This window comes from Astatotilapia calliptera, chromosome 10 (assembly GCF_964374335.1).
Source record: "Astatotilapia calliptera chromosome 10, fAstCal68.1, whole genome shotgun sequence".
NCBI classification, from domain to species: Eukaryota; Metazoa; Chordata; class Actinopteri; order Cichliformes; family Cichlidae; genus Astatotilapia; species Astatotilapia calliptera.
This window is the reverse complement of record NC_137431.1, coordinates 12,549,646-12,572,906: the sequence shown is the minus strand read 5'-3', so window position 1 is coordinate 12,572,906 and position 23,261 is coordinate 12,549,646. Positions and strand designations below refer to the sequence as shown.

The 23,261-nt window shown below is 40.6% G+C and overlaps 3 protein-coding genes across 4 annotated transcripts; 1 reads left to right on the top strand and 2 right to left on the bottom strand.

Moving 5' to 3' along the window:
- Nucleotides 1–2,835: 2,835 nt before the first annotated feature.
- Nucleotides 2,836–7,374, bottom strand: rraga (Ras-related GTP binding A). 2 transcript variants are annotated; one of them, XM_026182797.2, is made up of 10 exons: nt 7,202–7,374; nt 6,797–6,920; nt 6,545–6,644; nt 6,382–6,448; nt 6,055–6,277; nt 5,116–5,211; nt 4,870–4,992; nt 4,678–4,769; nt 4,474–4,589; nt 2,836–3,344 (listed from the first exon to the last, which is right to left on the bottom strand). In XM_026182797.2, the coding sequence occupies exons 2-10, from the start codon at nt 6,821–6,823 to the stop codon at nt 3,241–3,243; spliced, it is 948 nt and encodes a 315-aa protein (XP_026038582.1). In that variant the 5' UTR covers nt 6,824–6,920; nt 7,202–7,374; the 3' UTR covers nt 2,836–3,240. The 2 variants fall into 2 exon arrangements, with proteins under 2 accessions (XP_026038582.1, XP_080163608.1); XM_080307482.1 differs by having other exon boundaries at nt 7,289–7,374.
- A 2,189-nt stretch (nt 7,375–9,563) lies between these two features.
- On the bottom strand, nt 9,564–13,152 carry chmp1b (charged multivesicular body protein 1B). The gene is made up of 8 exons (XM_026182109.2): nt 12,965–13,152; nt 11,408–11,505; nt 11,170–11,316; nt 11,001–11,069; nt 10,809–10,916; nt 10,669–10,712; nt 10,440–10,512; nt 9,564–10,280 (listed from the first exon to the last, which is right to left on the bottom strand). The coding sequence occupies exons 1-8, from the start codon at nt 12,978–12,980 to the stop codon at nt 10,236–10,238; spliced, it is 600 nt and encodes a 199-aa protein (XP_026037894.1). The 5' UTR covers nt 12,981–13,152; the 3' UTR covers nt 9,564–10,235.
- A 554-nt stretch (nt 13,153–13,706) lies between these two features.
- LOC113030562 (terminal nucleotidyltransferase 5D-like) lies at nt 13,707–18,769 on the top strand. Its single transcript, XM_026182108.2, has 2 exons — nt 13,707–13,836; nt 16,299–18,769. The coding sequence occupies exon 2, from the start codon at nt 16,308–16,310 to the stop codon at nt 18,621–18,623; it is 2,316 nt and encodes a 771-aa protein (XP_026037893.2). The 5' UTR covers nt 13,707–13,836; nt 16,299–16,307; the 3' UTR covers nt 18,624–18,769.
- Nucleotides 18,770–23,261: the final 4,492 nt, after the last annotated feature.

Genomic DNA, 23,261 nt, shown 5'->3' with positions numbered 1-23,261 from the left:
TATAAAACCACTGAATAGCCATTATAAGTGGTTACTAACCCATACATACACATTGTAAATATTAATGCTGTGATATTTACTTGGTAACAATCGAATACCGGCCAGTATTGCCAATATCAGTACTGATAACGATACCTTTAAAACATACACACAGCTTGTGTAGGGGAGAGTATCATAATTTGGGTTAAAATACACTAGGAGTCAACAACATTGTAAAAAGGCAATATTTGCAAGCTTACTAGGTATTTACTGGCAGAGATTCTATGTGCACTTCTTTGCAGGACCAAAAAATGTCTACGCAATTCTGTGCCTATTAGCAATATGAATGGGACTGATAACAACAAATACTCGCCATTCTGTAGTCTGATAACATCTAAATCCAGCATCCAGCCACCATGCAAGGCGAGGAAACAAGATGATCCATTACAGCAGGACCCAAAGGATCCACTGCCAGAATCCTAATGTCTGACACGACAGTACAACCCAGTGTCCTTGATCCTGTGGTTCAAAGCTGTTTTGGTGGCAACAAAGGGCACCTAAAGTATTTTATGCATGTATGGATTAGTGCATGTCTAACTTGTTGACGACCTTAAATTATTTATTTATTTTTACAAAGTTTACTCACTGTCAACTTTCCCCAAAGTCTTACCTTCAAATAAACAATCTGCTACCACTATATGAAATAACTTACTCCCAGTTATTTCATGCAAAGTTACTCACTGCGGGGGGAGACTGGGGATTTTCCAGCTATTCAGCCTCTGCATTCCAGGATACAGCTCAACCGCATGAACACTGTAGATAAGCTCTACTGGAACAATGCCTCCGGATCAGATCTGGCTACAGTAAAGAGGCAAGGCATAATAGCCCATATCCCTTGCAGACCCTGAAGGAGTTGGTGGTATCAGGTACCATGACTAAATCTCAAGTTACTTTCCATGGACAACATGAATAAATACTGTTTCTCTCTGATAAGAAACAAATGACATGTAAACCACTCAAACCTTGAAACCAAACTTAAAAATAAATGAAAGGCTTATTCTGGGTACATACACAGGCCACTTTGTTAGGTACACCTGTTCAACTACTCATAAATGCATATAAATGATCAGAAAAACAGCACCACAGCAAATCAGTGTATTTAGACATGAGGAAGAAGGTAATTTAAGTGACTTTGCATGTGGTTGGTTGTCGGTGCTCGACAGGCTGGCCTGAGTATTTAAAAAAACTGATCTGCTGGGTTTTCCTGCACAGCAATCTCTAAGGATTACAGAGGATGATCTCAAAAAGAAAAAATACCCAGTGAGCGGCAGTCCTCTGGGAGAAAAGGTCTAGTTGATCCCAGTGATCAGAGGAGAGGGGTCAGGTTGCTTCAAGATGACAGGAAGACAACATTAACTCAAAAAACCACTGGTTACAACTGAGATATGCTGAAGAGCATCTCTTAATGCACAACATGCCAAACCTTGAAGCTGATGGGTATAGCAACAGAAGACAAAACATGGTGCAAGAACAGGAAACTAAGGCTGCAATTAAGACCAAAATTGGTCAAAAGATTGAGAAAAAAAAAAAAACATTGCCTGCGCTGATGAATCTGCTTTTCTGCTGCGACATTCAGATAGCAGGGTCAGAATTTTGTGTCAGAAAGCTGCTGCTGGTGGTGTAAGGAGAAAAATATTTTCTTGGCACACTTTGGGCCTCATCGTACTAACTGAGAATCATTTAAACACCACAGCCGACACCCAGCATTTTCATCTTCTGATGGCTCCATCTCACCAAACTCACATCTTCTTAGACTATTTTCTGAAACATGACAATGGGTTTACTGAATGCAAATGACCTCCACACTCACCACATCTCCAGACCAATAGATGTTGTAGAACTGGTTATTTGCATTATGGATGTGCAGCCGAAAAAGAAAGAAAGAAAGGGAGTCCACTCGAGTACTAGCAAAGTGTACCTAATAAAGTGAGTGTTTTATAGCCTTAAGAGGAGAATGGATTAGCTAGATTTGACTGAAAAGTTTAGTTTGGAGACTTTAATACTCTGCTTGTTTTGATCCCAATAAATATTATAATTTAAATGTGTTGAAATTGTGGTAACTGATCAGACATCAAAACTACAATAATGTTGAAATTCAGTTGGCCTGTGCTCCATTTAATTTTTTGATAGAAAAATAGGAGCAAAAGTGAGCATGAGAGCCACTTGTATCAATCTTGTATCACTGGTTCCCAGTGCTCAATTCCAGGTAGAAACATGTATTCTGGCACTTCTTTAGCATAATTTTGCATGATTCAAAATTTAAAAATTCTTTATTTTAGACCTGATCTTTAGCAGTCTCTAAGTTCCAGTCTAAAAAAAGGCCTTTTAGCTCATCCCTTTAAGGCAACGGTCTCAAAAATATCACTTTCTTCTGATTGGTCAGCTTCCAGACACAACCCCACTCCATCAGAATCCAATAAAAATATAGAGTTGGAAATGAGTTAAATGGAAATAGGTCTACTTTAACACACTCAGCAGCTGTTTGCCATATTAAATGAACAAAAATATGCCATTTGCGCTGTAACTTGCTGTCCATCCCCTGAAGTTGTCTCACTTAACAGGTGCACTATTTGCTATGTGTACAAGACAACTGGTGCCACCTGTCAAGTTAGCCTGGTGAGACTACAATGAAGAAAAGGACCAATAAGAACGATCTCTGATCCATCTCTGTGTACATCTGTTTACAGCGCCTGTTTCTAAAAGCAGTTAGTATTGTCAAAGATTAAAAACAGAACCCCCCCCCCCAAAAAAAACAAAACAAAACAAGACAAAAAACAAACCACCCCACACTTCAAATATTTTTCTGAATAGAACTATATTGTTTGTAACAGCTTACAAACGACATTTGAAAATCAAATCATACAATATCTGCTGCTTCTCATACGGAGAGACATCCCCAATCACTGGGATTCACTGCATGGAGTGAATGAATCTACTGAAATATGACAAAGTGTGACAGCAAATGTAGCCCTCCCCTCCCCCACCTCTGTAGTAAACAATACATTTCCCAACGAGTTGTTATCACTTCTCCCGTAAGAATTAGAGCAAAACAAAAACAAGGTGATTTCTCGCGTAATAACTGTGATTGAATATGAAGATATAGACGAAACGGTGCAGGGCTGCTCATGTGACACCAGGAGACCGCAACATGCTGTCTGTGAACTGATTGGCTGAGAGTATCCACTAGGACAAATGCACAGGCTAGCGCATCCGCATGTGCAGGCTATGCTTGGGTCCATCCACTCGCTCCAACTTCTCAAAGTGTTTCCTAGCATTACGGATATTGATGAGAGTGGCTGCAGATGCTGGAAAAAAAGGAGATGTGAGTTCTTATTATTGTCTGTGTAGGTTCTCAGTCATCTAGGACAAGGTAATCTAAGCAGCCTGGAAAGCAAACTGACTGACCTCTCATCTAAGAGATTATTCAGTTCTAAAACCAAATGGTTGAGAGTCCCATGTATTTAAACCCTAGTGAGGATTATTCTTTAAGAGGGTCGTTGACCCACTATTGATCATGTCCCTCATCGCATGAGCCATGGTGTGAAAAAAGGTGTGAGTCATTAGCAGCAGAGGTTTGGGTGAAACCATTAGTCCCTTTTCCATTACTACCTACTTTGATCGATCAGTCACTGATGGCCACAATTTTCAGGACTTTCCATTACCTCATAGTATCAAGTACTAAAAACAGTACCCGCTCAGCAGGTTTCCAAGTGATCTGAGCAGGTACTAAAATGTGACGTCATCAGACTGCATGCCACCGATTGGCTGGTCAGTGGCGTCACTCGATGAGTCACACGATGAGTGTGAGTGTCTCATTCACAAAAATCAAAACCACTATTTTTGAACCCAGCAACAAGTGAAACGGCCACAAAAAAAAAAAAAAAAGTCTGACAAAAAGCCACAGACTGAGCAGCAGGTATATCATCGCCTCTACATCCACCTTTGTTGTAGCATTTTTGTCGGATATTAATTACATCATGGGACGCTCTGATGCATTGCTATGACAACGACCGCGCACATTAGGTGGTACTCAATTGTAATGGAAAACCATTCAATCCGAGTCGAGGCGAGTTGATCGGAGCAGGTACTAATGGAAAAGCGGCTATTGTGAGACCCTGCCTCACCCAATCATGTGAGACCATCTGTTGCAAGATCTGAAATGCCTGGGAAGGGATCTCAACACTTCCTCATGTCATGAGGTACATGATCAATAGAGGGTCAACGACCCTCTTAAGGGACATTCCCACTAGGGATTTGGTTTTAGAACTGAAGAAGCTTTTTGGATGAAAGGTGAAATATCTTCAAGAAACTTCCAGTCGCTTTTCTTTCTAAGCTCCTTAGATGATGATGATGATTATTATGATTATTATTATTTTTTTATTTTTTCTCATAACTGTGAATCTGCTGCAGAGAAATGTTATCTTCACTACTTACGAATAGAAGGGTCCGACATGATGACCATGACATAAGTGTTGGAGGTGAAGACGTCAATGAAGGCTGCAAAATTTGAGTTCCTTACTTCCATGCTTTGGAAGGAAGCTGCAAGTTTACTGGAATGATAAAATAAATAAAATTAAAATCAACACACTCCAGCTGATGGCATCTGGAGAGGAGGCGGAGCATCTGCAAAACACTTACCTACAGCTGAGTTTGAACTGTTTGATAATGTTACTGATCTTCTCAAACCTGTGAGCGTCACGCTGCTCTTTGCACTGATAGTGGGAGATCACCTGCATTTACAAAACAACACGGGGAAACGACAAGATAAATGACTCATTTCTAAATTTGTATTTCCTGCCCAGACGCTGCAGAGGAAACGGACACTCTCACCAGGAAGGTCGCTCTCTCAAACAGAAGAACTTCATCTGCCTCTATGATCTGTGCAAAATTTCTCAGGTTTGTTTCCAGCTGCTGGACGTTTGGGATGAGCTGGTACACTATGCTGGACCAGGCCTGCAAAGAGAAAAAACCCAACAACGTTCAGCTAAATTTACCAACAAAAAAAAAAAAAGCCTCAGCTTTATTAGCTGTGACAATAAATAAATAAATAAATATATGGACAGTCAGGTTCAAGACCTTATATAGGGTTTCATCCCAGATTGATGTCCTGAAGCATGTGCAAGCTAAAGGCCTGGACAGTCTTCGCAGATCTTCTTCACGTTCTTTAAAGATCTGTAAAGACAGAAAGGTCACACCAAAAGGAAAGTGGGACCAGCTCAAGATCAAAATAGACACAAATAAGTAAAATACAAAGAAAAAGTATGAAAGGAGGTTATTATAGATATGATTAACATAACAGGCAGTAAAATTAAGAGGTGAACAATATGACCATTTACAAATATTATTGGTACCCTTAAGAGCCCTACGTTTAGGTTGTTCATATTCAGTTCATACTTAAATGGGTCATACTGTAGCTTACACATCAAAGTGATCCCTTTCACTTTTTCAGTGAAATGAAAGTTCAAATTTCAATCAAGAAAAACTAGTGCAAAAGTCTAAAAAGGACCACTTTAATGAGTAAATATATACAACTCATTTCCTGTGCTGGTGCCAGAGTCACTTATGTCTTGGTAAGGTTTTATTTTAATTTTTTGAAGAACCAGCCAACAACTCAAGCAAACCTTAATAGTACATACTGTTATATTAACTTGTTTCCCACTTTAAAGGAGTTCACAGACTCAGCTAAATGAAGTTGGAGTGGGAGACTTTTGCTTTTTAAAGCTTTTTGGTGGAAACACATGGAACTGGTTCTACACTGGGCACTATGGCTGTGCTTGTGGAAAAGACTGAACAGTACAATCTTAGAAAAGATGTAGTATGATCAATATTTTTTTCCTGTTTCTGTTCTGGATGGGCAGTGTCATGTCTGACTGAACCGGATCAGACTATTAATCAGCACTTGACTCGCAGATTAAATATCATTGTATAACACTGCAAATTCAAGACAGAGCAAAATAGTAACACGTGAGCGGGACAGCAGTACTAATGATGTATGAAATGTTACTTGAATCTCACCAAATCTCTCTGGTCTTCCTGCACAAGGTCCATTTTGTGCACAAGACAGAACACCTTGGCATCAGGGGAATTCTGCAGAATGGCTTCCAGACACGACTGGTAGTAGTGCATGTCTTTCTCTAGCTCACGGCTCTCAACGTCAAATACGTAAATAAGAACTTCTACATTTCTGAAAATGTTGTCCCTCTGGCTGGTGAAGTAGTTCTCCATGAATGTGTCCTGTCTGTTGGTTTAAAAGGCACAGATAAGTGATTAAAAATAAGGAATAACTTTGGCTTCTCAAAGCTGGTCCAGAAATGGCAAATAATTAGCAAATGTGTGTCTTACCCTCCACAGTCCCACAGGTTTAGAACCAGATTGCCAAGAAACCGTACATGGGAGTGTTCCACGTCAACTATGGTCAACCAATAAAAGCAGAAGAGTTAAATAAATGTAGATAATGAAACGCTCAGCATTAAAAATACATTTTCATATAAGACGGTGCTCTTACTTGTAGCTCCAAGGCGGCGTGTGTCTCGAGCTATGTAATTGGCAAAGATGATTGATCTCATACTGGTCTTTCCAGACCCACTTTTCCCCATCAGTAGCACCTGAAAAGCACACACACTCACTATTATAGTGGGAAGGGTAATTAGGTGGATTAATCTCTGATTTTAGAAGTACATGCTTGAAATCAAAGGACACTTCAAAAAGGATAAAACGAGTTCTCTGTAATGATCTAACAGATCTGCCCTTGCTTTACCTTTTTCTTCATTGCTGTGCTTGACATCCCCCTCAGCAAATACGAGTGTCGGGTATCTCAGTGAGCTGCGGGTCAGATGACTTCAGGCTGTGTCTGCAGCTGTCCTCCCCTTCCTCTCTTTGGGCTACGGAGAAAATCCCCCCCAGAAAAAAAAACCCAAAACGTGTTCATAACACGTGTGAACGCTTAAAACAGAAACAAATCAAACATATCCCGTCACTTTTGATCTTTAATAATCCTCAATAAGCTTGCTGGGCTTATTTACTTTTCTTTCTCTGTTATAAACACTTGAGCTAATGCTAACTTAGCTAGCCCGAAACAGTCCAGATATAAGGCTAGGTTAGCTTAGCTTAAATAAACGGCTGAATAGCTGCACTAAAATTCAACAGCGTATCATCAACCTACCCGAAAGAGTCGACCAGTTACCTAAACCGGTGCAGTTTTAAACAACAGTTTTCCTTTGTTTAAACGAGTACAGTTGATAAACATTACTTAGTGAAAGCAGCAATGAAGTCAGGATCAGCTGCTTCCTGTGTACGCCAAGAGTCACATGATGAGCAATTTGGGCTTTAAGCCCCGAGTTCTGTCTCACAGGCGACGTCATAGATTTAAACCTTACAGACGTTTTTAGATTAAAGTCTAAAAGAGAACAACAACCTTCAGTTTAACTCCGAAATAGTTTTAGTTGTAGTCCTTTTTGAAAAAAAAAAGAAGAGTTTATACTTCAATAGGCTAAAGGCAAACCTTATTTATGAGGCATAATTTAAACCTCCCATTTTGATTTGTATCGGAGATTCAACCAGAGTGGCTGCAATTCAATTTATAGATGTATTGTTAATTATTAAAGACCTAAACTTTAACACTTAACATCAAAACAGGTCGTGACTTGTGAATTTCTTTAAAATTATAGCTTTATTCAGTACAATAGCACACCACGTCATGCCTTACATCTTATTTTTTATATATTGTTTTTATTTATTTATTTGGTTATTTTTATACATATGGATAACCTTAATTTATTTTATTGTCTTTCAACCTGGTCCTGTTTTTATTGTAATTTGTATGTGTGTGTGTTTGTCTTTCTGTGCTCATAATTTTGTTCCGCAATGCTGAGTGGCAATAAAGGATATGAATTAAATAAAGACCCAAATAATGGTTTCATTGTTAACCCATGACTACATGACTCAGAGACCAAAGTAATGGCTGTAGGCGTGACTGGTTCTGGATTTTTGATTTATTTTGAAACCTATTACGTGAAGCATTACAACGCGCTTTTAATTTCGCTGTTTTGGAGCGTTTCTATCATGACATTGGGATCAAGGATTTCTCAGAAAAATTTGTGTCTATTATCATTCACACAATTATTTCCACTCACGCAAAAAGCGCTTCTTTAATTACATGATGCAGTTCCGCCTCTTGGCCACTAGAGGTCTGTTAGACACCCGTAGCCTCAATGTGCGTGAAGGAACAGATTTCAAAATAAAATATATCACGGCAAGCGTTTGAATATTCTTATGTTAAAATGTGATCTCAAAAACACTCACAGAGGTGTCACTTGTGTGTTTAAATGCTAGAATTCATTGTTGAGTATTTTGGCAAATGGCCTGTATTTGTATAGCACTTTACTTAGTCCCCAAGGACCCCAAAGCGCTTTACACAGTCATTCACCCATTCACACACTGGTGATGGCAAGCTACATTGTAGCCACAGCTGCCCTGGGACGCACTGACAGAGGCGAGGCTGCCGGACACTGGCGCCACCGGGCCCTCTGACCACCACCAGTAGGTAACGGGTGAAGTCTCTTGCCCAAGGACACAACGACCGAAACTGTCGGAGCCGGGGCTCAAACCGGCAACCTTCCGATTACAAGACGAACTAACAATTCTTGAGCCACGATCGCCCCATTTTATCAGCTCTAATGGATAAACTGACACAAAGAAAAAACATTGTTGCCATTTTGATAGTTCAAAAACAGAACAATAGTAAATATAATAAATATAAAACTGCCCACATTGAGAATCCTGATTTACAGTTTTTTTATTGTGACTAACTAGAATAATGCCACTTTAAACTGTGGTAGTACATTTGTGATTTCTCAAACAGATTTGTTTATTTGCTCATTAGCCTTTGAATGTAAGACTTAAAGTATAGCGTCAGAAACACATCAGCCGCATAGCAATGACCGAATCTGTAAGAAGAAAGGATTAAATAAACTGGAACATTACATTTTTTGATCAGAAATTCATTATGCTCGTTCATGTAACACCACTGCACATAAATCTCTTGACATCTCTCAATAGCCATCTAAGGAGATTTTTCTTGTAGAGCCGTTTTAAAGTGGGGGGGTTTTCTGATCGTATCTGCATACAGTCCAAGTGAATATTCAAAAATAGAATGATTACTGAGGGGACAACAGACAGAGCAGCTAATTTTGACCACGTGTCTCTTTTAAGAGGAAAATTAAAGACTTGACTGGAAAGAAGAGGAAATCTGCATTTGGAAATCTCTCACAAAAGCAAGTCGAGACACTTTACCCACACCTGAGAAAACAGGTGTCATCCTTTACATATTCATAATGTGCTCAGTTTTTGTTTTTAATGGAAAAATAATTGGAAAGATTACCACTGGAAATTGCTTTTACGAGTATCTGCAGCAGCCCTAACCCTCAAAGCATGTGCGTACGTCTTAAAGTGGGCATTTCACTCCAAATGAAATATTCATAGTTAACAAAAGGAGGATGAATTGGTTTAATTAAAAAGCACAGAAATAAAAGTGTTATAAAATTTTATTGTTTGCTTACTGTTTATTTTCAGAACCCCTTTTCCAAATAATCAGCAAGATTATTGAAGACCAGAAAAACAAAACAAAAACAAAATCTCAGGCTAATCTTTCAGGAACCTCACACAAATAAAATAAAATAAATCAACAGAAGAAGTCAGTTCACCGATAACTGGGGAGGTCTTCCACTCTTTGATGTCAAGAAGACAGAAAGAAATGCATAAATGTTGTCTGCAATCATGGAATCACAAACAAAAATTGAATTCTATCCTCCAAAATGTTTTATCATTTCACCAAAACTATATGAAATTGGCCTATAATTTACAGGGTACTAACTGTCAAACTCCCACATCACATTTATGGACTTCTTAAATATACATATTTAACAATAATTATAAATTACTTCCTCTTTATTGGTAAATATATATATTCAAGAATTACATACAATTTCCATACCAAGTAAACCACTTTAATAACGTGATGTTATCATAAACATATCACCAACATGAGGAAAAGTGATACAATAGCCCCTCAAAGGAGACAGTAGATGTAAAAAGGAGAGAAGACATGATGGAAATAAAAAGGTGTTGGGGAGTTATATTCAGGTAGTGTACAGACGCTTTGGAGTCCTCTTCCAGCGCCATTCGACTGCAGTCATTCTTTACATCTGATCTCTAAGTTTAGCGAGCCTTTGAGACAGTTCGTCCTTTGGATATGAGAGTGAGAGAAAAGACAGCGATTAAATGAGGATGAAGACGAGACAGTTTTTGTTTGCTGGATCCACAAAGAACTTCTTCCTGTTTTGCTTCATCTATCTGAGTTTTGCAAATGTGTTAGTAACAACTATGATGTAATGTGTGTGTACCTGTTCTGCAGAGGCCACACTGGTACCCACTGATCCCGTCTGTCCTTGAGGGAGCTCCATGTTCAGATCCAACCTAAGCAAGAGGCGGACATGGGAAGTGTACATTTTTAAACCAAAATGAAATATCTACTCTTTCATAACGCCCTGTAACACATCCGATCATATCTATGTCTCTACGTCACACACTGGCCCACGTGATCAGATATTTCACAAACAGTGAAAATGTTACCCTGCTTCATCAGCCATTTCGTGCAGCAACGACTCCACTTGATTCTGAAACACACATGACACAGCAGGTTTCACCTTCGAGTCTTTAACGGCCTGACAGCGTAAAAGAATATAAGAATAAACCGGCACGGCGTGGGGTACCTGTGGTGTTGTGAGAGTTGTCGTGCTGCTCATCGTATCCTCCATCTGGGCTGTCTGAACATCCAGTGTCTCAAACTGGTGTTCAAATTTATCCATGAGAGCAGAAATCTTAAAACAAGCATTGACGATGTGTTTTAATCTGTTCTTTCTTACTAAAATCATCACATTATATCCACATGTAGACTGTTGTACCTTTTCCAGATTCATACTCTTCAATGTGGCGTCCATGCCTTTCACCACTCCAGCCATTGATTTTGTGACCTGAGATAGAAAAACACCACATCAGTCAAATAGCCACAACCAGAGCTCAAACTGAAATGTTGTCTTCAGCCTCTAACTGATCTTTCTAGGACTACAGCACCTGGTTCATTGTGACTGCAGTTTGGACCCTCGCTGCCACAGCATCTACCCGAGCGCTCATCCGCAGGAAGTTCACAGACTGGTTCTTCTGTCTGATGGCGTTTTCTGCATGAATTCTTGCCACTTCCATGTTTCCTTTCTGGATGGCCTGTGGGGTGGCAGACAAAAATAATGGTTCAGTAAAATCTTGAGCAGTCTTTCATGAACTGATGAATGGATTCTGAGTCATCGCTGCTTACCTTCTTGACTTTAGCCTTCTCTAATTTTTCCTCTTTGTCACATTTCTTGGAATTTCTTTGGAGTTCTTTGGCAGCAAACTTTAGATTGAAGAGATTTTCTGGTACAACAAGTTAAAGAAGAACAAAGCCCAAATACAAAGCCCAAAGACCAAAATCTGTACACCTCCGTCTCCTCACATAAGTTTGGCCTAAACTAAAACTCTGTAATAATTATTGGAAAAGGAGACAGTTCATAAAGAGACAAAGATTTTAAATCTGGTATCAGGTGATAGTTCTCATTATTTATTTATTTTTTAACCACGATCTGATGCATTTAAACCACTACAGGAAGATAAAAATTAAATGCATCTCCTTGAATTTCAAGCTAAATAAATGATCACAAAATGTGAAATAAACTTGAAGCTGGTGCTCTGATGTCATGGGAATACTGTGAAACTAAACACTCCAGCAAAAAATACACTCAAACATAGATGTGCAAGCAGAAATTTGATATCAAGGAGAATATGTCTTAAACACAAGTGTTACCAGGGCGCGTTGTTATCCAGTTCTGAACCCTATACTTTAGTAGAAGATATAAATACAAACTTAGCATTTCAGTCAGTCTATTCTAGATAAGGATTGCGTAATTCTGACCCATATTAGTCAGACTCAGATAACAAAGGTCTGACATCATCACGTGACTTTTGGATGGAGAGACTTGCTACAAAAAAAATGTCTGTCACACCTTTGAGCCACACAACAATGGTTTGTGTATCTATTTTCTCAGCTTGAATAGAGTCATGTGGGCAAAAAGCAGAGTTGCACCAACAGACTGAAGAAACAGCATCACCACTGCATGATCTGTCCACAAGAGAGCACTGACAAGTTCATTTTCCATCCTGTTTACTACCCGTGTTAGTTACAATTCTTTTTAATCAAAGTCTATTCAAATGGATTATCTTTAAGGTTTACTGTTTATTAAAAAAAATACTATTAGTCAGCTGGATTTTAAAACCCGTAATAACAATGTCAATACAGCCCTTAAAATTCCAATGTCAGTCTGAATAACATTTACATTTAAAAAAGTCTGAGATTTGTTCTCATGAGTTATACTGTGACAGACACGGGTTACAAAACAGGCATTTTTGGAGTTTTCTAATAATTTGCCTATGTTTGTATGGCTCCTGGAAACCACCGCCGCGCTGTGTTCAACAACACACATCCACCTTGTTCCTTTATTATGATTCGGAGTGCTAGCTAACACCCAAACTTCACGGGAAACTACCGAGCGCCAGCTGCTTTATTTACACCCATTAGCAGTGTAAGCTCTTAAGGCCTTCAGCCCAGCTCGGTCGCCGTGTTACGACGCCTATACAGACTATGAAAGGTTCAGGTTATTCGGTAAGGCGTTACCTGTGTCTCCGCTCAATATCAAACATGTTCCGCGACGCTTCAGACATCTGTCGCACATTAATCTCAGCAGTCTCGTCAAAAACCACCGTGTTGTGTTCGCCCGTTTAGCTCGGCGTTAACATTACACCAAGTGACTCTCTCTCACCGCTCTTTTTAAAAGGATACTTTCCATGCTGGGCATCTTGAGGCCGTTCTTTTAAAATCCAACAGTTACACAATAAAATCAACACACAAAAAAGTTGCTAAATATAACAAAACTTCCCAGTAAAACTTCACCTTTTCAGGTTTCGGTCCTCGTCTTCTTCCGCACTTCCTGATGTCTGATCAAAATATGGACGACGTCAGTGTCACGTGGTGACGGTATTCCATTCAGACGTCACGAAGGAGCGGCTAGCCCCCCTCCTCCACCCGAAATGTGAATGAGAATAAAAAAATAAAAAAAAGAAATAAATAAATAAAACTAACGTTAAAACACCGCAGTTTTTTCTACGAGTAAACTCCGGCTGAGCACAGTGACCGAGTGAGCACAGACTGATAAAAGTGGACGTGGCGTTGTACCCGGCGGAGTGCCGGTGGGAGGTAAAAGCGGTTGATTGATGATTAGATTTACGGTGTGGATCACGGCTGGGAGAGAGGATGACTCACTCCGTCTGATGTGATGTTCACCCCGCAACAGCTCGGCAGTGCGGTGGCACGCCGGTAGTTCAGCCTGACAGGTCGGTGTGCTCTGCCGTTACAAGCCAAACTTTACCAAACACTTCAGATGCGTTTGGAGGGCGCTCAGATACGTTCTTTGTTTCAAACTTGAGTGGTTGACACTTGCAGTTAAGGAAGACACCGAGCGTCGTGATTTACCGTAAATTTCGTGACGCCTGATTGCCATGGAAACAGGGCTCCTGCGCTGAGAGGAAAGTGTCCGCGTTATAACTTCAGCTTCAGCATCAACCTTTCCAACGAGGTCGCATAAACCTGTTGGATACTTCACAGTTTTCATTTTTCTTGTCTCTGCCCTGGCTTTACTTTCCACCACGAAGCAGGTGAGTTTTTATTTGTATTTTGTAAACGCATAATTATCTCTTCTGCTGGCACAACGCAGTAAATGCACCCTTTTTTCTCCTTCCTTCAGCATATTGCTCAGTTTCAGCCAAAAAAAAAAGCAAACAAAGAAACAAAGATTGGCCTGTTTATTTACTTACACTGTCTGTCAACTTGTCAACTAGTAGCTTCTAAATGGAGCGGAAAATCCAGATGTTGGTCACATCTGGAACTAATCTGTGATACATTTTAAGTTCCGAGGACAACACGTTGCTCTGTGGTTGAAACATTAAAGAGCAAAATGTTGTTGATCCAAGCAGAAATGCCCACCACCAGCCTTTTGTGTGTCCCCACATCACGATCACCATCTGTGTGCTCAGTATTGTGGGGTGGACTATGCTTCAATCCATTCACAAGCTTCCCTGCCTAAATATTTCAAGAGTTTCACAGCCATAATGCCACCGCAAGTGGTGCATTTGGTGTCGTGGTGGTTTTGTTTTGTTTTTTTGCGCACAGAGAGACAATCCAGGAGAGCCAACGTGTGATGCTTCATTCAGTGGCTGTATGAGTCATATAGTCTTATCTATAAAGAAGCCAAGTGGCAGAGGAGCAGTCCTGCTGCAGGACCGAGTTGATATAACCCCTGAGATTCACTAGAGGCTGCTGTGGGCCATGCTTCCCTGTGCCCCGAGTTGCTGCCACTGACTGCATTTTGCATTGATGACCGTCAAATACTAACACAGGATAGAGGATGCAGAAGGCAGGTCACACGCTGTGCGCAGCACAGTTGATTGAGTGCTGTTTACAGTACGTCACAGGGCCGTGAAAACCATGTGAATGAAATCGGTACAATTTGCGTCTCAGTTTGCATTTTTAAAAATGGGGTTAAAACATTTTCACAGGTATTTTCATTAAGCTTTAGCCACTATGCTCATATTTGATGTAACACGTTAAAATTGAACCATTCCCTTTTCTTTGATCTTTATATAAACTATATATGATGAGCTATTATGGAGGAGTATCGCATGAAAAATATTCTTAGAACAGCACACTTTTGATTTTAATTGAATCTGACCTGAAAGTTGATGAAATTTATTTATCAAGTTATGCAGATTTAAACATTAGATTTCAAACACTGCTCGTTTCATTTTGATTACCAGCTTATGCTGGTAGTATATAATAAGCTAAATGCACCTATTTCTTAGGTACATTTACAGATACACACATAAGTGGAGCTCTTCTCTGTGGTGTGTGTTCGGTAACAGGCTAAAATCTGACATTTGTCTCTGTACAGAGTGAGTCAGCGTGCATTAATGATGACGTAGACCACCTTTCCCCCACTCTAACTCATTTCCCCTTTACCCCCTTCTTAATTTAAAGATTTTAACAAAAACTATGTCAGATACAATTTGTTGTGACATTAAAAGACCAGGAACATTTACGCCATGCTGTATATTTGCAGAAAGATGTAGTCTGGGGGTATTAACCGCAACCCTGTTTTTATTATGCATGACTCCTTCTGATACCTTTTGACATAGAGGTGCAAGCCAAACAGACAAATCCAGCTTGCCTTATACAGACCGACCAGGTTCTGTAGTTGCTAAGTTTAATTTCTTCCCTGATTACCTGTCAGCTGCTGAATGACAGACAGGTGAGTCACCTGTAACTAGGACATGTAATCATGGAAGAAATTCAACAAACTTGATTACTGAATATTTATCCAATGTGACCAACAAGTAAAATGGTGTGAAAGGCAGCTGGCAGTGTCCATGGCTGGCAGAGAAAAAGCCCCAGTTCAGTGTGGGAGGGGTCGTAAAGTAGAAACAATGTTACATATTTGGCCTGTGCATTTGATTAGCTGATGTACATGGTCTTAGTTTTATGGTCTGTGGCAGACATTCTGACGCGATCTTATAAGAACATATTTTTATTACATTTGTTGGATTACTGGGAAAATATAATTTGTTACTGTGCGTCATCAGTGGCTTATGTTTAAGCCCTTACTGTGCCACTTATTTGACTTTGCCATATGTTACGATTCTGTTGCCATCTAGTGGCAAAACACCAGGCAAGCTAATCACCGAGATATCCTCAATCCTCAGAGCTGCCCATTATTCCTAATGCTGAATTGCTGAATTTCAAATCCAACTAATAAACAATTGCAGTCAGAGAGGAATGAGGGTGGCAAAAGACTTTAGCTCATATATGCATTTTTGTTTGACTGCATTTTTGACACAATACTTTACAGAGGAGAGAAAAACAAAGGGGCAAAAGCCAAGTCTACAAAACCTTTCTTTTCGCACACTCTCTTGCAAAGGCTCAGCGCTAGTGGCTTATCCAGCTCTATGCAAAAGTGCATTTTTTCCACAGGATGTTATGCTTTCTGATCTCTTTTCCTGCTCCATGCGTTCCCTTGCCAGTGTAAGATGTTAGTCGTAATGTGATGCAAAACTCTGTTTCACAGGTGAAGACGATGGAGCTTCAAACAGAGAAGAGGTTCCACAACCTAACCCTGGAGCAAGTTCAGGCTCTTGACAAAGTTTTGACTGAGGTAATCCCCATCCATGGGCGAGGTAATTTTCCTACACTGCAAGTGAGAGCGAAAGACATCATTCGTGTAGTGAAGGACCGTCTGGTTGAAAGGAACATTCAGGTTAAAGATATACGCCTCAACGGCATGACTGCCAGCCACATCCTCGTTAAAGACAACGGGCTTGGCTACAAAGACTTAGACATCATTTTTGGAGTGGAGCTTCCGAGGCAGGAAGACTTCCATGTTATTAAGGAGGTGGTGCTGGGGAGCCTACGAGACCTTCTCCCTTCTGGGGTTAACCGACGTAAGATCACCTGTCTGACAATGAAGGAAGCCTATGTGCAAAAGATGGTGAAAGTTTTCAATGAGCATGATAGATGGAGCCTTATCTCGCTTTCTAACAACAGGGCTAAAACTGTGGGGCTCCGATTTGTTAGTTCCCTCAGACGACAGTTTGAGTTCAGTGTGGACTCCTTCCAGATTATATTAGATCGTATGCTCCAGTCTTACTGGGGGAACGAAAGGAAACAAGAATGGAAGTTGGCACTGACTGCTGGGCCTTCATCTAAAAAGGATGATGACGATGAAAGCAAAGGACAAGAGAAGCCGAGCATTCCTCAGGAGGTTGAACATGATATGAAAGAAGATTCTGCAGTGGTGACTAGCACAGAAAGTCCGTGCCAGGATGAAGGTGTTTCTCCACTCGAGGAAGAGCTTCGTCAAGAAGAGGTCGAGAGTGTAGACAAAAAGCCCGAGGTGCAGCAGGTGCTGGAACCGGAGAGCATAAGCTTACAACAGGAGAAAGAGGAAGTGGAGGGCATTGAGGATGTACAATCAGAGGAGGAAATTGTGTTTGAGATGTGTGAGAAAAAAGGAGAAGAGAAAGAACAGTTTGAAATCAATTATCCTGTAGTTGCATCGCCCAAAACTTTATTTTCAGATGTTGGGGATCCTCTGATGACACATGCATGTTTAACCCTACAGAGTAATGACGAAAAATACGAGGCACAAGCTTCCCAGCCTGTAGTGTGCACATCACATACAGAAAAACCAGCTCCACAGGATTTAAGTCATCGTGAAGAAAAGTTCAACGTAGACTCTGTAAGCTGCAGGACTGATTCTACCCCAAACCCGCAAGATTCAAATCTTGAGTTTTCCTTTCCTCCCCCAGCTAAAAAATCTTGCAGCACATCAGCGGACATTGTGCCGGATTACTGCCCCTCGCCGAAATTACAAAGAAAAATGTCACGGAAGTTGATTAGTAAGCCTGAAAAATGGTCTTTACTAACCGATCTGTCAGACCTCACCACACAGCTGTTTCCACCCATAGAGCTACCAAAACAACTTCAGCCGAAACCTGCTGTGCTGGAGAGTTCTCAAGTTCACAGTTCAAACATACCAAGCTGTCAGACGGAGAACTCGGAGGGTACAGATGTACTTAAAGTTCCCACACACAGTACAGTCAGTACACCGCAGGATGGGACTTGCTCCAGAGAAACTTTAGAACAAACTGTTAAGCCAAAACACTCAAAGGAGCCTCCTGATTCAGAGCCTCAAAGCAACTCATGTGCAGCAGGTGTGGTCTCACAGCCTCAGGTATATGAGTATAAACCGGAGCTGGCAGACGCCGTCCCAAACAGCTGTGAGTCAAGCTCATGGCTTGGGGAAGCAGGAGAGCCCACCATCACTGTTGAAGCTGAGTGCATGTACGGAGACTTTGATCAGGCTATGGATCATCTTCGAAACCGCCTCATTGCCACCCACAACCCAGAGGAGATCCGTGGTGGGGGATTGCTAAAATACAGCGACCTGCTAGTGAGGAACTTCCGGCCAGCCAGCGAGACAGAGATAAAGTCCCTGGAGCGATACATGTGCTCCCGCTTCTTCATCGACTTTCCTGACGTAGGCGAGCAGCAGCGGAAGATTGAGGCCTACTTGCAGTGCCATTTCATCGGCAGCGAGGAGACTAGTAAGTATGACTATTTGATGACCCTGCGGCGCGTGATAGATGAGAGCACGGTGTGTTTGATGGGACATGAGAGGAGGCAGACCCTCAACATGATCACAGTGCTGGCTCTAAGGGTGCTGGGCGAGCAAAACGCCATCCCCAACACGGCCAACGTTACCTGCTTCTACCAGCCGGCTCCATACATGACAGAACCCATTTACAACAGCTACTTCATCACTCAGGCCCAGCCGCCTCTGGTCTACCACCCGTACCCTTTACATGTCCACATGCAGACTGGTCTGGTGTAGCAACGTTGATGTGCCAACAGGGAGGCATGCGAGCTGCTTTCAGCATGGTGCTCTGCAAGCAGAAGCACAAATGCAAGTTTTAGCAACAAAAAACAACCACGGGCGCAGTGGTGTTTAATGTTTTGAAATCCCTCCTGCTTATGACATGAAAGGCAATGAAAGGTCAGAACTGCAAGTGGTCTGGGATCAAAGCACGTCACCCTTTCAAGATGAACACTTTTGACAAAGGAAAGAAACGCAAGGAACCCACTTTTCAGAGAGCTTGTGATGAGGATCGTATTGAAGCCGAGGGACTTTATTTGTGGCAGCTTCAGCTGCGTTTCGGTGGAGCTCTGAACTGATCATCATCCCGTGATGAGAACATCGTAGTGTGATACTTTCCTTATGGTTCGATAAACCTCTCTAACAATTAAACAAAATACACCTGTTGGCAACAGAAATCCTAGTTTGAGTAAAGCTTGGGTCATGGTAATTTCTCAAGGGTTAAATCTCCCATATAGGTGTTTTGTAAGTCAACAGCCTTCGTAGAGTAAAGTCAAACGTGTGGTTATAACTCTGTATTCACTGTAGAGGAATAGGACTGCATTTACTAAAAGAAAACCTTAGACGAAATCTCTTGTGGTGTTTCCATAATCTTGGTGCCAAGTTCTGTGTTTTTGTGAGTGTAAACATCATTTCAGAGAGCTGAAAAGTTTAGTGCCATTAGGGACTGTGTGAACATTATTGGGTTGATAAGGGGGCCTTTGTAGAAATACACACAAAAAAAGACCTTCTACATCAAAGCCCTTGTAAGTGTAAATCATACTCTTAGAAAAACAAGAAAGCATCAGAGTTTTTGTTTGGAGAAGACTTCTCTTTAATTATGAAATGAAAACTTTCACGCTAGCTTCAGATTAAAGAGTTGGCACACAAAAAAAGACAAAATTGAGTTAATTAGGACATCCGTCAATAAATATCAGGCACAATAATGTGTCATAGTTGGCAAAAACTGAGAAAAAGACCAGCATATTTTTTGGGTGACAGATGGAATTTGGTTGGTAATTACCCTGTAGATTGTCATATGTTTTGGCCCGGTTATAGCTGGTCCATAATCTCCTAATGAAACACAGTGAACATCTTATCCGAGAAAAATATTGTTTCACTGAGGGTGTGACTTAATCAGATTTTATTGGCAGTGGAATAGCAACAAAAAGGTCAAACAAACAGCTTTTGATGGCTGTGTTGCTAAATCCTGACAAGTAAACACACCATAACAACTTGCCAACCACTCCATACTTTACAGGAAGGTCAAAAAAGTACAACAAAGACTATATAATCTCTTAATATGTGGGTATTCATGTACAATCTCAATTTTGAAAAAGTTTAGACGCTGGGTAAAATGTGAATAAAAATAGAATGCAGTGATTTGCGAATCTCATAAAGCATTTGTTATTCACAAAAGAACAAAGAAAATGCATCAAATTCTTATACGTTTTACGTTTTCATGAAAAATATCAACTCCCTTTGAAATTGATGGCAGCAGCACATCTCAAAAAAGCTGAGATGGAGCCCACAAAAGACTGGAAAGTAAGTGGTGCTACAAAGGAAATCAGTATTGGATGCCTGTGATGTTCAGGCCCTCGGACAGCACTGCCTTAAACAACATGATTCTGCCATGGATATCACTGCATGAGCCCAGGAACAGTTCAGAAATCACTGTTCACTGTGCCAGAGGTTAAAGCTCTGTGATGCAAACAAGAAGCCATATGTGAACATGATCCAGAAATGCTGCCATCTTTAAAATGGACTGAAGTAAAGTAGAAAATCTGGTGTGTAGAATTATGGATGCTGAATCCTCCAGACTAAAGAAGCTTGTTATAGCAGCGCTCGGTTTAAAAGCCTTTCATAAATTCAGTATGGGTAAGCTGGTGTGGGGGTGCATTAGTGCCTGAGGAACTGGCACCCAGTGCTAAAAGGTATATACAGCAACACGTTCTCCCATGCAGAAGACATTTTTCAGTGAAGGCCTTGCATATTTCAACAAGACAATGCTAAGCTACTTACTGCATCTATTGCAGCAGCATGACTTCCAATAGAAGAGTCCAAGTCTGGCAGTAGACCAAACCTTTCACCATTAAAAAAAATTTGATGCACCATAAAGTGAAAAATACGACAAAGAAGATCCCGGACTGTTGAGCAGCTAGAATCCAGTATCAGACAAGAATGGGGCAACGTTCCTCTCCCAAAAGTCCAGAAGTTACTCTCCTCAGTTCCAACAGGTTTACTGGCTGCTGTGATGCTACACAGTAGTAAATGTGTCCCTGTCCCAACATTTTTTGAGATGTGTTGCTGCAATCGAATTTAAAATGAGCTACGTTTCTCTTGAAATGCTACCTTTTTTTCAGTTTAAACATCTGATGTTTTCTGTGTTCTACTGTCAATAAAATATGGGTTTGTGAGACTTGCAGATCATTACATTTGAGCACCTCATCATCCACACTATAAAAGCTAATAGATAGCTAATAATAGATGCTTTCAAAGGCCTTTAATCTTTTATTTTAATACAGAGTATTTATATATAAGCCCATATTATTAATGATAACAACAAGGATGGAAGAAAAATAAATTATGAGGCTTCTTCACACCTAATATGTTTCCTACAGTCCCTTAAAATGTTAAGACACACCTCTGCTCACAATAAGTGACAGATGTCATGTTCCTAGGATTGTTGTTGTTGTGTGTTTCTGAGTGTGTTGATATTTATTATGACATAGTGTAAAATTCTGAGCTTAGATCTGTGCCCATATAAGATTCAAACTTACCTGCATTTTAGAACTAAATTCTCCTATTCCGTGTCAGGGAATTACCACGAACTTCTTATGGATTTGTGACCGAGGGTTTGACTGTCTTGTTTTTAATTTTGTTCACACAAAAGCTGAGAAATGACAGCATGTTGAATCCCTTTTCCCACAGTCGACAGGCTGAATAGACTTTGTGTTTGTATAATGTGTTGACAGCTGTTTGTTGTAGTGGACGAGGTAGATGTACGTTCTGTCGGGGTGGTGCCTGCTATTGTGTGCAAAAATGTTACTGCTCATTTTAAGTATTTCAGCTGTCTTCAGTGCAGCCAGCAGTTATTGCACTTCTGTCTTTGTGTGTTTGTTCACTGTGTATGCATAGTACATGTAATCAGTATTAAAAACAAAACAAAACAAAAAACCTAAATCATTTAAGCACAGGTTAGGATATGTGGACTATTCACACTGAGACTGAAGCACAATGTAAATGCACTTAGGTGTTGTCGAGTAATAAAGGTGTTGGACATGCTCGTGACTCTCCACATAAGTATCGAACACATCTAAAGTACTCTGTGGTGCAATATGTAGTGGTCGTATCTATCTTTAGACTCTGGGTTTGTTGTGTATCGTTAAGGAACTGTTATGCCAGTAGAGAAATGTCCCTGTTATGATATCTAGTTGCTCAGATTGTTGTGTTATTGTGATAATAAATCTAACACAACCTCTCTTTGTCTGGAGTCTTTTCCTTTGTGGTCAGACTTCCACTATATCATTTTTTAAAAGCTGCATTAAACCTTCAGAGTAATAACCTGTTTGACACTTATCATTCTGTACCAATATTAAACCGTGTGAACGCCTGTTTATTTCCCTTTAATTCCTTACATTTGTAAGGAAAATGCATTTTGGGGTTGAGCAGCAGAGTTGAGTATGTGGGTTGCACCCATTAAAACCTGGTAAATCTGCTTTGCCAATGCAAAACAACTGATTCATTGACCAAAACAACCACACTGACTGACAAATGATGGTTAAAGAATGGGACCCCATCCCACAGCAGTGTGTGACCAAGCGGTTGACCAGCATGATGGGGAGGTGCCAGGCGACTGTGGCTCTACATGCCAAGGCCCCTGTCGTTAAATGAATACATTTTTAAATTGCTGATATGTCTAGTTTCATTAGACCTCAATCATTCAATCCAATAAACGGCACCAAACAAGTGTCAATAGCAGAATATATTTTTCTTCAGCGCAACCTACATGCTCAACTCTGCTGCTCAACCCACAAATGCATTTTCCTTACAAATGTGCCACCATTTAAGGGGAAATAGACCTTCCAGTGGTTTAAGATTTCTTGCCAAGAAGTATTGTTACAACAAAGAAATGCAAAAAAACCCCCCACACTGTCCTTACTTTTTGTGCCACATTTAGAATAATAATATTCTTGTGCTTCATTATGAGTTTTTAGTATAATTAGGCAGATTGGTGTATGGTGGTGAAGGTCCTGGGTTCAAATCCACCAGGTGGCTGTGGTCTTTCTGTGTAGAGTTTGGGTTTTCCATCAGGCCAACTATGCAGCTACTTTCATCTTCCCCCTTATTCACCAGGGGATGCCACAGTGGCAGCTCTGCATGTTTGATTGGGCAGATTTTTACGCCGGATACTCAGATTCCTCCAGGAATTGGAACTTCCCCTTGTTAGTAAAATGTGTAAACCACTACTCTATGGATCTTCTGCATGTGAGGTCAACTGGTAATTCTAAATTGAATGGCAACCCATCCCAGGACGCATCTCATTTGCCGAATGACATTTGGCTGGAGCCCCACACAACTTTAACCTGTGTAAATGTGGTTAAGAAAAAGGGTGGA